Source organism: Dromiciops gliroides, chromosome 6 (assembly GCF_019393635.1).
Source record: "Dromiciops gliroides isolate mDroGli1 chromosome 6, mDroGli1.pri, whole genome shotgun sequence".
NCBI classification, from domain to species: domain Eukaryota; kingdom Metazoa; phylum Chordata; class Mammalia; order Microbiotheria; family Microbiotheriidae; genus Dromiciops; species Dromiciops gliroides.
Window position 1 is genome coordinate 115,301,549 of NC_057866.1, and position 14,566 is coordinate 115,316,114.

At 39.2% G+C, this 14,566-nt stretch overlaps 1 protein-coding gene across 5 annotated transcripts in view; it reads left to right on the forward strand.

Annotated features, from left to right (window-relative positions):
- LIMCH1 (LIM and calponin homology domains 1) overlaps positions 1-14,566 on the forward strand; it is a 376,071-nt gene that overhangs the window by 179,439 nt on the left and 182,066 nt on the right. For all 5 annotated transcript variants that reach the window (XM_043970433.1, XM_043970436.1, XM_043970435.1 and 2 more), the window contains exon 3: positions 4,354-4,423. In XM_043970433.1, coding sequence (XP_043826368.1) covers positions 4,354-4,423 — 70 coding nt within the window. The remainder of the gene's footprint in view (positions 1-4,353; positions 4,424-14,566) is intronic.

Here is a 14,566-nt window from a genome sequence, read left to right on the forward strand (position 1 = left end):
GCCCCACTATAAGCATTTCCTGACTAATACCCTTGACAGATGTTGTTTTCCAACAACCCTATCAACACACATGGCCAAAACTGAAGGAAGATTGTGACAAACTGATAAGAAAATAGGAGGCAAGTAGATTACATAGTGAAGAGTCGCCTAGAAGACTGGAGTTCGAATCCTCTCTTAGCTACTTCTTAGCCATGTGACTCTGGGCAAATCAAGCCATTTAGGCTTTCTTGGCCTCATTCTCCTGATTTGTAAAATAGATATAATACTTATAGCCTATTATATAATAATATGTATTTATATAATATAATAATAACCCTATCTCACAGGGTTGTCATGAGGATCGAATGAGTAAAGCTTTAAATAATAATACACTTGGATACTTGCCTGAGATACAGATTAAATGGTATTGATGAAGAGAGGTGGGTGGGTGTGGAGTAGGAAGGGTGCTGGAGGGGAGGGACACACATTTGGAAATTTGTCTTCATTTGTGGTGTGTTTCTGTACCTTTCATTATTATGTAACATGTGTCCTGTAATGCTGAAGGATATAGTACTCTCTTCATGGGGGAGCATGTGTAAGACAATGGTGGCTATTTAGTGGTTTAGTGGGAAGCTTTTTAAACCATCCACAGAACCATAGTATTTACAACTGGAAAGGACATTTGAAACAATCTATTCTAACTCCCTCACATTTACAGATGGAGAGGTTGAGGCCTAAGAAGGAGAATCTACTTGCCCAGGGTCACAGAAGGTAGAATTCAAACACAAACATTCGGGTTCCAAATCTTCTCTATCTGGGATGACTTCTGGACAGAAGTCTTTTAAGCCTTTTTGATTAACTGAATTTTACTTTTGTTATTTCTATGAATAGTCTTTTAATTTTAATTTTAATTTTTTTGGGGAGGGCAATGAGGGTTAAGTGACTTGCCCAGGGTCACACAGCTAGTAAATGTCAAGTGTCTGAGGCTAGATTTGAACTCAAGTCCTCCTGAATCCAGGACCGGTGCTTTATCCACTGTACCACCTAGCTGCCCCCTCTATGAATAGTCTTTTAAGCTTTAAATGCATGCCTCAGGGAACCCACTTGTGGTTTGGAATATATGGTAGCTGGAAAGAAAAAAGTTGAACTCTGGATCTAGGGTATACCAAATTTCCATATAGAGAATGGCCAGAAAGATTCATGCCCTAGGCCAAAGGCAAGGGGTTTCCCCAGATTAGTTTGAGGAATGAGCTGACTCCTAGGAAATTGAGGCCTAAGAGGAAAGGAACAGAAGTTCGGCAGGTAGACAAGTGTTCCAAGGAAGCCAGCATGCTTTAAGAGTCAGGGCCCATCTGGTAGACTCCCCACCTTGGATGCTTTCCTTGGTAAACTGGTCTCCTCTGCTATGTAGTAACCTGTGTGAACTCAGCAAATAAATCCATCGACCTCTCTGGGCTTCCTTTTCCTCAACTTTAAAACTAGGGTGTAGGATTAGATGCTTTCTAAGGTTTCTTCCAGCATTATGAGTCTTATAATTCTATGTGGGCATGTGAATGGTAATTATGTGGCCATTATCATATTACTTTACATGGGACAACATTGTTCCTTTGGCATGCCCACCTATATCAATGAAGACAAAATCAAATGCCAGGTTACATTCAAGACATATTGTTAATGCTCCCTTAGGATGTATTTGTATATTGCTTCTCTAACGGATGTTGGGTTAGTTAAAATCCCCATCACCAATATATTCTGGGACTTGGCATCTTTACTAAGCTTCTGAAAGAAGGCCAAACCAGGTTTTTCTTCTTGGTTTGGAGGATTGTAATAAACCCCGACCAGAAGGTTCCTCTTGAAACTTAACCCAGAAATTTTTCTAGCCTCTGGTCTCCTCCTACTTCCTGCATGTGGGGAATAAGTGCTTACACAAAATTTTCCTTTATCCCCAATCTGTCCTTTCTGAATAGACTATATTTTCTCGTACTCTATTTCAACAAATTACCATCATGCCAGTCAAAACAGACCTGTCTCTAGAAAGTGAGATTTGTCATTCTTCTTACATCCTACTCTCCCCATGTTTGTCTTTCAGGAGTTAACCACAGGCTCCTGAGACCTGCTTTCATTCCCATCTCCACTCTCATTTTCAATTTTCTTTTTTTTTGTTCTGTTTTGTTTTTTTCCCATTTTCCATTTTCACTCCCAGAAATACCTTTTCTCCAGAAAGCCTGTGACTCCTAGGCATTGTACCCCATATAGCATACCTAGTTTATCGTCCACAGGATTCAGTAGTAGCTCATGTTTGTGTATTTTGAAGTTTACAAAGTATTCCCCTTCCACCCCCCAGAACAGCCCTTTGAGATAAGTAATGAAAGCCTCATTTATACCCTTTTTACAATACACATGGGGGATCCTAAGACCCAGAGTGAAATGACTTTCCTAAGATCACCCAGCTAGTCATTTCAGTTCAGTTTAAAAGCCTGTATTATCCACTGTGTGAAAGGTCTTCCACTAATGCCTGACTCTTCCACCATCATCTCCTTGTTTTTGAAGGCTCTGCCATGGTGCCCAGACACTGGCTGCTTCTACCAGCCTCCAGGTCTTTTGAACCCTTGGGCCGATCTAATAATTCCACCCTTTTTATTTTAGGTATTTTCTCAGTCTTTTCCCTCACAGTCTCCTATCTATCTATCTATCTATCTATCTATCTATCTATCTATCTATCTATCTATCTATCTATCTATCTATCTATCCATTCATTCATTCATTCATTCATTTATTTATTTATGCATTCATTTATTGATTGATTGATTGATTGCTGGGCAATGAGGGTTAAGTGACTTGCCCAGGGTCACACAGCTAGTAAGTGTCAAGTGTCTGAGGCTGGATTTGAACTCAGGTCCTCCTGAATCCAAGGCCAGTGCTTTATCCACTGTGCCACATAGCTGTCCCAGTCTCCTATTTATTAATCATCTCATTACATTGTTCCCATGTTGGAGGTGAACCATCAGCCAGTATCCTCTTTGTTCAGGTTTGTTGTTGGAATGAAATGTCAGCCTTTGAAAGTCATTTAACAGTTAACAAAATTGCAATATGTAATAAGGATAGCACTAGCACTTAGCTTTTCTGGAAAAGTCACCTTCCCCTGCCCCCAACCCCTGCCCTGTCTCCATATGGAAAGGTAACCAGTAAGAAGGGCAGGATGTGGTGACTTGCAAGGTCTTCAGAAATTGACCCCACCTTGGGGGTACTTTTTATAATCTTGGACACATCAGGGAAGCTGGGGCCAATCAGGCCTGGGGGAGCACTTTGTCTTCTTTTGGGAAAAATGAATCCTTGTCGTAAGAGGAAAGAGGGAGTGTGGGGGAAGATGTTTTGGGGGAGAGAAAAGAAGCATGGGTTTAATGCTGATGTATATGCCTTAATCTTATCAAGGGAAGGAGAAGCTGGGAAATGAACAAGTATTTATGTATTAGACACTTCAATTAGCAGCTTGCAAATATTGTTTTATCCTTATAACGACTTTGGGATGTAAGAGCTATTTATATTCCCATTTTATAGTTGAGGAAACTGAGGCAGCTAGTGATTAATTGGCTTGCCCAGAGTCACATGTGTTAAGTATCTGAGGATGGATTTGAATTCAGGTCCAACTGAAGGTTCAGTGCTTTATCCACTGTAGCACCTAGCTAGCTGCCTATCAGAAACCAGGTTTGCTTACCTCCTGATTCTCTCCATTATAATACCTCACAAAACGGACTGGGACAGGGGATAGAGCCTTGGGTCTAGAGTAAGGAAGACCTGAGTCCAAACCTGGCCTTATGTACATTATTCACTTTGTGACCCTGGACAAGTCACTTAACCTCTGTTTGCCTCAGTTTCCACATCTCTAAATAGGAGTAATAATAGCACCTACTTCCCAGGGTTGTTGGGAAAATCAAATGAGATAATTTTAAAGTGTTTAGCATAGTGGCTGACACACAGTAAGCACTATGTAAATGTTAGGTTGTTATTGTTGTTATTATTATTTTTAACTCTTCCCTTTTTCTTCTCAACCATATCTTTAAAATTTTAAAAAAATTATTGGTATTTTTCATCCCTTCATAAATATCAACAAGACTAACAATATAGGCAATTTTGGACAGCCATTCTTTCCACCTCCCCATTAATGGAAATAAAGCCCTGACCATTTCAAATACTGAAACTTGAACCACCACAACCAAAGTTTGATATTGCCAGATCTATTTATGTGTGTGCTTCCTTTAACCTGCTTTAAATTTACAGGCATCCCCCACCCCATTCATCTTGTATCACTGGATGAAAATGATTGGTGTGATCATCTTCATTTCTTACTTTAACATATTGTCTTTCTCATGACAGGCTGCTGAATGCTATAAAACCAGGACTTGTCAAAAAGATCAATAGATTGCCCACGCCCATTGCGGGATTGGTGAGTATCCTGTAGTATGACTTTGCCTTAAGTGGAAAAAGATGATAGCAGCATAATTTACTTCAATGCTTGGCTGCAGTATTGGATGAGACAGTATCCAGTCCTTTGGATGCAGAGGAATCTGAAAATGTGTGACAGGAGGGAACCCCACTTTAGTGGTACCTGAATATTTTCTCAGTCTCCTCCTTCCCCCTAATTTGGATGTTTATTGTTGTGGAGATGAATTTGTTTCTGGGTCAGATGTTCATAATTCAGTTGTATTTGTGGATGAATATAGGAGCAATTGCCTCATTTCAGTCTTTAATTCATTTGTCCTAAAAATTAAGAGAAGAACTTTTCTTAACTAAAAGATAATCTTGACAAATTCATTTGAGTTTTAAAGGTCCCAAATCAGTGCAATGCTCTGCACAGAGAGTTATAGTTAAGTCTATTGTCATTGACTGATAGAAGTTCTAATAGTGCACTGAGTTAATATCGTGTTGTAGTGGGCACTCTACTCAGCATTTAACCATTTAGTAAGCATTAATTGTGTACCTACTGCATATAGAGCCCAGTGCTAGACCCTAGGGGAATACAAAGTTTAACTATAAACATAGTCTCTACTGTCCTGGAGTTGATAACCCAGGCTACTCTGCTCTCCAGAGAAGAAAAGAACAAACTGCTTAAAATGATGTATTGGGTTTCTGACTTGGGGTGGGGGGGTATTATTTTCATTGCTTTAATTAATGCTTATAGAATCATGAAACTGTAGAATTCGAAGGCCTCAGAAGTCATCAAGTTCAACCCCCCCTTCCTAAGCATTAAACCCATCTATAATGGCCTGTAAAAGTGATCACCCTCCAGTCAGTGGTAAGGGATTTGCTACCCACTGCACTTTTGGATAGTTCTAACTTTTAGGAAGGATTAAATCCAAATCTGCTTACTGTAGCTTCCACCCACTGGTCTTAGCTCTGCCCTTTGGGCCCAAGTGGAACACATTTAATCCCTCTTCCACATGAAAGCTCTTAAAATATTTGGAGACAGCTATCACGTTACCCCTAAGTTTTCTGTTTTCTAGACTAAACATCTGGAGGTTTCTTCAATTTATCCTTGATTGGCATGATTTTGAGGCTCTTTTCCATCTTGGTCATTCCATTCTCGGTGCATCCCTGTTTGTCAATATTCTTTCTAAAACATGGTACCCAGAACTTTTCATGATACTCTACATTTGGTCTGACTAGGGAGGGGTACACCCCTGTTCTGCACTTTTGTTTTTGTAATGTATTGTTGAATAAGCTTTTTGGATTTTGGATATCTGTAGAGTTCTAGCTCTTATGGATTGAGTTTCCTTTTTCTAAATGAAGATAATGCAGTGGGAGGATAGATGGGAAGACTATAGACAAACAGTAATTTGGTTATTATAGAGACAAGAAGGTAAGAACTACAAGTGGAATCCAACTGGTTTGTTGGATATTTGCTGTAGTGACAGTCACCGTGTTTGTGAATACGTATGCAAAATTTCAGAAAACCACTGGGAAAAGTGTCAAGAATCTAGACAAGAGATACACTTTAATGATAAAATGATTTCGAATTGAAACTGTGTGGCCATGACCCAGTTCATTCCTATCTTGTCAATGAGTGGCAATAAAATAATTGTGTACACAATTTCTTATGTAGGGTCACACGGATAATGTATGTGGTCTCAGGCAGTTAAATTTCTACATGGGTTGAGGGTTTTTTTTTTAAGTTTGTAATAGGTGAGTATACTCTAGAGCTATCATCCCAAGTCCATTTGCAATTAAGATTAGCACTGAGGAGTTAGGGAAGGTTTATACTAATATTGTAGTTCATAAACCCCTATTGTTCTTCATGGTCTGATGATTGATTTATAACCATTAGTCAGAGTCCCAAGGAAAGATAGTTCTACCTTGGGTGTGCTCACAGGTCCAGGGAGCCTTTTGGCTCGAGTCCTTCAAATGCCCCTGTAGGTCAGGTTCTTGCCAGAACCTTTTCTCTCTCCCACCTGCCCTTGATTCCCAATACAAATATTTCTTCAGCTGATCTGGGGACTCTGATAGGATGCATATGGAAAATGGGAGTCCTCTGATCACCCAAGTTCATGAAGTCCTCTTCTGGTCTTCTGGAGTGGTGATATGACCAAGATGAGACTAAGGAAGAGGCCAGGAGCTCTGTTCCTATTCCCCCAGCCTATGTTGATTACTTTTTCCCCAGGGGTTTGGCTGGATTGCTCTCTCCTGTTTGCTCAAATTTCTTGGGTTCTGAATGAACTCCATAGTTTTTATGCAGGTCCCACAGGCCACCGTCCTTCACCCAACTCAAACAGGTTTACTGTGCAAGATCACTGGAATTCATCCAGTGGCTTTCAAGGATTTTTCAGTCCGAAGTCTTTGAGACATTTTCTCACCTGATAAACATAGAGCTAAAGTGCAGGAGGGGAGGAGGATGAGTTTGACTCTCTCTGTGTATAGTTAATTGGTTACTTGATTTTTTTTTTGCCATTTATACTTTAGCTAGTTCAGAAGCTGTCATTAAAATGCCTTAATTCCATTCTTTAATAAAATCTTTAGAACTGATCATTCAGATTGATTTTCTTAAAATGTTTATAGTGATAGAGTTAATAGAGATTGATTCTGACAATTTCCATTTTTTATCAGTCATACCTTGAGGCCCAGATAATTAATGCCCAAGAACCTTAAATAATTTATGCATAAAGTTGATACCCACACGGTGAAATTCCAGAGAACAGGGAAAGTAAATTATATCTAAGGCAAGCACTTAAGATGAACTCTGGAACCATGGGCAAGGAATTGATCTCCATGAATCTCAAGAGGAATTAGATGTATGATGTGGACGATGTGAAGCCCTTAGGGTCATATTGTGCAACCCTGAACTACTTCACTGTATCTCTTTGAGCCTCATTTTCCTCATTTGTAAAAGGAGGGAGTTGGGTTCAGCGATTCCTAAAGTCCCTATGAGCTCTAAATCTCTGATCCTATTATATTGGTGCTGTTTCCATTGTCTTATCAAATATGGCTCCTTATCTATTGAAACTGGTTCAGAACAAAGGAACAGTTTCTTAAAAAAAAATCCATGGAGAAATCAACTGCCCTTTTTGCCTGTCTAAAAGTTGAAATCTCTTCTCTTTTTTCACCTTGTATTTCTTTTTTCCTTTATTTGATTCCATCTGTCTCGGGATGGATTTGCTCTCCTTCAACCTGCTGCCTTCCTCATGCATATTTTGTTTTATATATTAACCTTATGTCTTGGGAGAAAAATACTGCAAGGCCATGCCATCTTTCCTTTTCTTTTTGGGGGGGCGGGGTGGACCAACGAGGATTAAGTGACTTCCCCAAGGTCACACAGTTAGTAAATGTCAAGTGTCTGAGGCTGGATTTGAACTCAGGTCCTCCTGAATCCAGGGCCAGTGCTTTATCCACTGCACCACCTAGCTGCCCCCCTACATACCATCTTTTCTATTACTGTATCCTTAGGTCTTCTTGGTCCAGGACTTGATGTTTGCCTTTCTTATATGTGCTCCAGACCCTGGCACTGTCATTTGCTCCACCATTGTAATTTAGGAGCATTCTGGATCTTTCATTATGCCCTGCAGATGAACCTTTTCAATGTTGTTTCCCCCACTTAAAGTGTGAGTTCCTTGAGTGCCGGAAGGATCTTGCTTTTTAAAAATTTATATTTGTAGTACTTAACATGTTGCTAGGCACCTTATAAATGCTTAGTAAATACTTTTTCTTTAATTCATTCATTCATGAATAATAAAATGAAGAAAGTTGAAAACAAATCAATCTTTCCAATCACATCCATAGCAATTATTAGTATTAGTATTTTATTTGCCCACTAGAAGTGACATATTAGGAAAATCCCATCTATAAAAATGTAAACTAGAAAAAAAATAGATAAACCAAGAATTATTTGCTTTGCAAAATAATTTATCATAGTATGCTTTTACATAGCATTCCCCTACTATGTTTAGTAAATAAGATTTTATTGACAAAAGTATTTAGAAATTATATCAGCATTACCCATTAATCCTATTGAGCATTCAAGTGATTACTTGATACATAATTTTTAGGAGCATATCTATTAACATGAGAAGTAGCATTGCATAATGAATGGATAGGGTGTTATTCTCAGCTTCAAGATCTGGGTTCAAAATCTACCTTTGGCACTTTGAGTTTATCTCCATAAGTTTTAGGTGAGGCTCACATTACAAATCATCCATGGATTGTGGTCTGTTGTAGTGGAAGGAGTTTCCCATGTTGGGAGTTTTCATACCAACACAGTATCAGGTCCTTGACTTAGTGACATACCTATCATATCAAGCAAATGCATATGTGAATCTATCCAACATTCAACAAGAATATCTATTAAAGTACTGTTTAGAACTATAGAGTTTAGAGTTATACAAAGAATAATATTGTATAGATACATATAAATGAAGTATGGGATTTTATTGGTGGGGTGGAGAAGGTATGCTAGGCAATACTGTTAGTTGTTTTTTCTTTTTTAAACCATGCTTAATTTGTTTGCCATCTTGGACAATTTCAACTCTTTTATTAATATTCATTGCGGGGGATGCATGTTAGGTTTGATAACTGTTTCAAGGTAAGAGAATGGTATCAAGGCATGCATTTGTAAATTAAGCAATCAACAAGCATTTAGTAGACACCTGCTTAAGTGTCAGGCACTAACTAGGTGCTATGTGTTCAATCAGTTTTGGTCATGTCCCACGCTTCATGATCCCTTTCTGGAGATTTTTCTGGGAGTTTTCTTGGTAGAGATAGTGGAGTGGTTCACCATTTCCTTCCCTAGCTCATTTTACAGATAAGAAAACTGAGTCAAATAAAATTAAGCAACTTGCCCCCAGGGTCATGCAATTTCTGAGGCCTGATTTGAACTCAGGAAGATGAGTCTTCCTGACTCCAGACCTAGCACCTTATCCACTGAGCCACCTAGCTGCCCCTAGGTGCTGGGAAAAGACAAAAATGAAATACCTTCTGCCTTCAATGAGAAGGCATTTTATGAGTGAGATATCATGTATATACATAGATACATGCTACATATATGATATATGTCACAACATAGGTTTATATACACACATTACATATATGATATATAAATGTCGATGTGTGTTTATATACATACATGTGAAACACATACAAAAGAAATACAAGGCAATTATGTTGGGGGAGGGGCACTAAATACAGGAGATTGTCCTAGTATTGCTTAAAAGTCCAAGACTAGAGAAGGTGATACAATAAGAAAACAAATGCAGTACTTGAACAACTTTGTCTTTTTCTTTTATTTAACCTTAGTGGGTAGACTTGGAGTTGGCTAGAGATTTGGACTAGTAAGTACAGTACAGTATAGTATAATAACTATAGTATAGTAAGAACAGAATAGTACAGTAATTATAGCATAGTCTAGTATAGTAAGCATAGTATAGTACAGTATTTTGGGCCAGGTTCAGTATAGACATAAGTTGATATGACTAAGGTTACATATAAAATCTCCAATTTCAGAATCCCAAGCCAGAGTAAACTAGGGCATCGGAGGCAAATGATGAATCATTTACGGTGCACCATTAGGCCTCTGTCACAGTTTGTCCATCATCAGGGAGAGGGACATGTTGACTGAGGGGGTGAAAATAATGTCAGCATTAGCAACTTCCTTGATCTGAGCAATTGAGTTAGGAAGAAATTCCCTGTGCCTGGACACCATGTGAGGCTCTTTAGAAGTGTGCCTTAACTGCTTTGTGGTGTTGAGAATGCAATCCCTTTAGATAACCCAGCTGTTTAACTTGAAGATAAATATAAAAGCCCTGTTTAAAAATAGTCATCCAAAATTATAAACATGTGGAAACTTAAAAGCCTAGAACTAGGTGTATTTTAGCACCTGGGTCGAACTGTGGTTCAACAAAGAATTCGAGGCTAAAGTTGTTAAAAAAAATGGCAAGAAAGCCAAGCCCTGAGTTCAGGGTCTGTGTTTCTTCTATAACAATTGCTGACATCTGAAGCTGGGTAAGGGCTGCACGCAGATGCTCACATTCTTTGTTAGGTGTTAGTGATGCTATTAACTGCGGCCAAAGAGACAGACAGACAGACAGACAGACAGCCTCAAATAGAGGCTCGGCCTTGCCAAAGAATTAAAAATGCTACCCTCCTATGGGCCAAGTCTCAAAACATTGCACAATAAAGCCACATAACTGGAGCTCCAGTTTAGCGGTCAGGAAAGATCATCCTCAATTTTGTTTCATCTTGGAATGTTAGACATCCTTGTGAAAAGAACATATGTACAGAATGCTTGCCTCAAATCCCTGTCTTTGAGTCAATTAGCTTTTTTCTTGTCCCAGATGGGACAGTTCTCTTTGTCAGTGAAGGTGGTGGCCAAAAGTGGGGGCCTGCCTTTGGAATCTGGTTGTAGTGGTAGACCTCCTTTCCCGAAGGCTTCCTTTCTAACCTTTCATCAGAATTTTTCCTTTTCTTTAGGGGTAGTTCTAAGAGAACAAACGAGATCTTAGTCCCCTAGAATCTTTTTGTTTGTTTGTTTTTGTGAGGCAGTTAGGGTTAAGTGACTTGCCCAGGGTCACACAGGTAGTAAACATCAAGTGTCTGAGGCCAGATTTGAACTCAGGTCCTCCTGAATCCAGGGCCGGTGCTCTATCCACTGCACCACCTAGCTGCCCCAGTCCCCTAGAATCTTAGAGCTTTTTGGAAAGGTTGAGATCATACAATCATTTCATACAACAAGGAAAAACCAAGGTCTTCCTTGAGAAGTTATTCACAGTCTTTCTAAGAACTTGCATCTCCTGACTTTTCCTTAATCCAAATGTAGAGTTTTTTTTTAATTATTTTTCTCAATAAATAAAAATCCATTTTCTCTTCCTTCTACCTCCCCAATAATCCTCTCAGTTCCCCCATCTTCCACCCCCAACCCTGAGAAAGAAAAGAAATAAAAACCCTTAATACAAACATGTATGTATGGTCAAGCAGCAAAATCCCCTTTTTGGCTGTAGTTAAAAAAACAAACATACATTGTCTCAGTCTTACTCTGAGTCCATCACTTGTCTGTCAGAAGGTGGTAGCTTGTTGTCATCATGAGACCTTGGAGGCAGAGATTTTGGAAGATGCTGATAATTAGATATTTAGCTCAGTTCAGTTGCAGGAGTGAAGATTCTTTTTAAGTGAAGGTGTTCTAGTTTAGAAAATCAAAACAAATTCACTTTGTTTTGTTGGTTGTGTTCAAGTTGGCAACTCTCTAGTGACTACGCTTAAAAGAGATAGGAAGGGGTAGGTGGGTGGTGTAGTGGATTGAGCACCGATGGTGGAATCAGGAAGTCCTGAGTTCAAATCTAGCCTCAGACACTTACTAGCTATTACTTAACTTATTAACTTACTGCTTTGGAAAAAAAGAGATAAGCAGTTAGCTTTGGGAGACAGATCTTTGAGCGCGCTCTCTCTCTCTCTCTCTCTCTCTCAAAAACAAAGCCTCATTTCTTAAGAATCATCCTAACGCTGCTGCCACTTAGAGTTGGTTTGGTCCTGGTTGAATTCTTGGTGTCACAGAGTCAGGTCACATCACAGCAGAAAGATAGCTGGTGCAAGCTATTCTACCAGAGTGAGGACAAAATCTTGGTTTCCTTCAGGTCACCCTAGCCCACTCAGGAATGTATTTTTTTGGAAAAGTGACTGAAAAAAAATTTTTTAACCTAAAAGATAGAGTTACAAAACAGATTGCTTGCAATGGGATTTACTGAAAAGGATTAAAATGTAAGTTTCCAGAAACCTCTTGTGTACTTAAGGAAGTTGGTGTTTGCCTAGCTTTATGAAAGCAAGAACAGTGGTAGTTTGATTGTTGATCAGAGGTCAGAGGAGGACAAGAAAAAATGCTGAAAGTTGGGGAGACATGACCACATTTGAAGGAAATGTTAAGAATTAGTTTGGCATAGTGGCTAGAGAGTTGGTCTTGGAGTCAGGAAGACCGGGGCTGGAGTCCTGTCTCTGATACATCATGGCTATCTGACCCTGGCTTCTCAGAGACTAAGTGACAGTCTGCATTGGGAAAGGGAGAGTCCTTACTGGAATTCACTCTACCAAAGAAAATCACAGATCCTATTCCAAGGTAGGGAAATATTTAAAAATCATTAATATTTTCGGCAAACATGAAGACACGGGAATTTGCTAAAAAAATGAATAGTCGAAAAGGAAAACTTCCCAAGTGAAGTCCAGGTTTTAAGTAAACAAGCACTCTGCTAGGTTCTGGGGAAGATTCAAAGTTTAGGTAAAGCAGAGCCCCATCATCAAGGAGCCTGCATTCTGTTGGGGGATAAAATATCAAACAAACATAGTTACAATATATATTATTATACCACGGAGTTCCCTTACCATGGAGCTGCCTAATAGTGATAAAAATCACAGGTCTGGAACCCTTTAAAACCTTATTAGAAAATTACAAACAAAGGGTCTGTGTAAATAAGAATGGATGGAAAATTCAATATGGATTTGGAGTACCGGGGAAAGGTAGATGGAAGCGTTTGTGTTGGGCTTTAATTAATGGGTAGGAATTGAACAGATGATGAGACAGAGAAAAGGATTATGGGGATAGCCTGTAGATGGTGGCTCCAGTGGGAGTAAAAGAACATGGAACTGTCAATGTTGTATGTTTTTGTTTTTGTTTTTTGAGGGGGAGCAGAAAGTATTTTACCTTTGTTAGAGCCATCCGAAAATGTGAAAAGCCACTAATAAAAGAGAAAGATATGGGGGCAGCTAGATGGCGCACTGGCCCTGGAGTCAGGAGTACCTGAGTTCAAATCCGGCCTCAGACACTTAACACTTAACTAGCTGTGTGACCCTGGGCAAGTCACTTAACCCCAATTGCCTCACAAAAAAAAAAAAAAAGAGAAAGATATAAGGGGAAGTTGGTGCCAGATTGTAGAGGGCCTTGAAGGCCGAATGAGGGATCCAAATGATGTTACTCAGGCAACAGAAAGCCATTGAAATTGGTTTTTGTTTTTGGCAAATGGCCAGATACACAGAAGAAAGGCCATTCTAGCAGTAGTATGAAGGATAGATAAATCAAAACAGAGACTGTATTCAGGAACACTTATTAGAAGGCTATTATAATATTCTAGCGTGAGTGGTAATGAGGGTCTTTGCTAGCATTGTGACCGTGAGAATAGAAAAAAGGACTAGATAGGAGATATTGCAAAGTCAAAATTTATAGGAATTACTGGTTGATCTTATATAATGCTGAGTGGCATCAAGAAAGATAGGTCAGAAATTGGAGATATCAATTTGGGAGTCATCTAGTGGTTACCAAGAAAGTGAGAAAAAGAAAATTTGAGTTATGTACAGATGTCTTTGAGAAGATTAGGCAATAAATTAACTTGTGCCGGGCCAAGAAGGAGTTTTCTGTAAATGCCCACCAGAAACTGCATTTTCCTGTGGTCAATATCATTCAAGTCAGTTTCTCCAATTTTCTTTCACCCCACCAGAATTCTTATAACCAATACCACATTCCTGCCAATACTCTATGTTCCCAACATTCCACTCCCCCCCTGCCAAAAAAAAAAAAACAACCAAAAAAACGGAAGCTGACATTATCAGCTACACCCATTGCAACTCAAAGGTCTGGCACTACTCTCTCCTTACTTCTTTTGGGATGAAAGCTGACTTAAAAAAAGAGAGAAGACAGAAAGCTATCAAGGTAAAGGTTGACTCACTCCATTTAAGCCTGTAGTTCACTGCTGACACCCTTTATCTTGAAACACGATCTATGCACAATTGGGAAAAAGCTTTCATATAACTCTCAAAAGAGATAATATTTGTAAACATTTAGCACAGTGCCCAGCCACATAGTTAAGTGCTTAATCATGTATGTCTCCCCTTCCCTATCCCCACCCCCCAACCACTGAAATTTCAACAGCCAACATATTAGCAAGGAATTTTCTTGTAAAGAGAAAATATGTAACCCCAAATTTCTGTACAGTCTTTATAAATACTAAGCAGTACCTGGGTGCACACCAATGTGCACTATTTCATGAATTTAGATGGCACTTGTATGATTAGGTCTCTTTGAGGTCCTTGTCCTATTCTTTTGGGGACCAGTAAAACTGAAAGGCAAGTC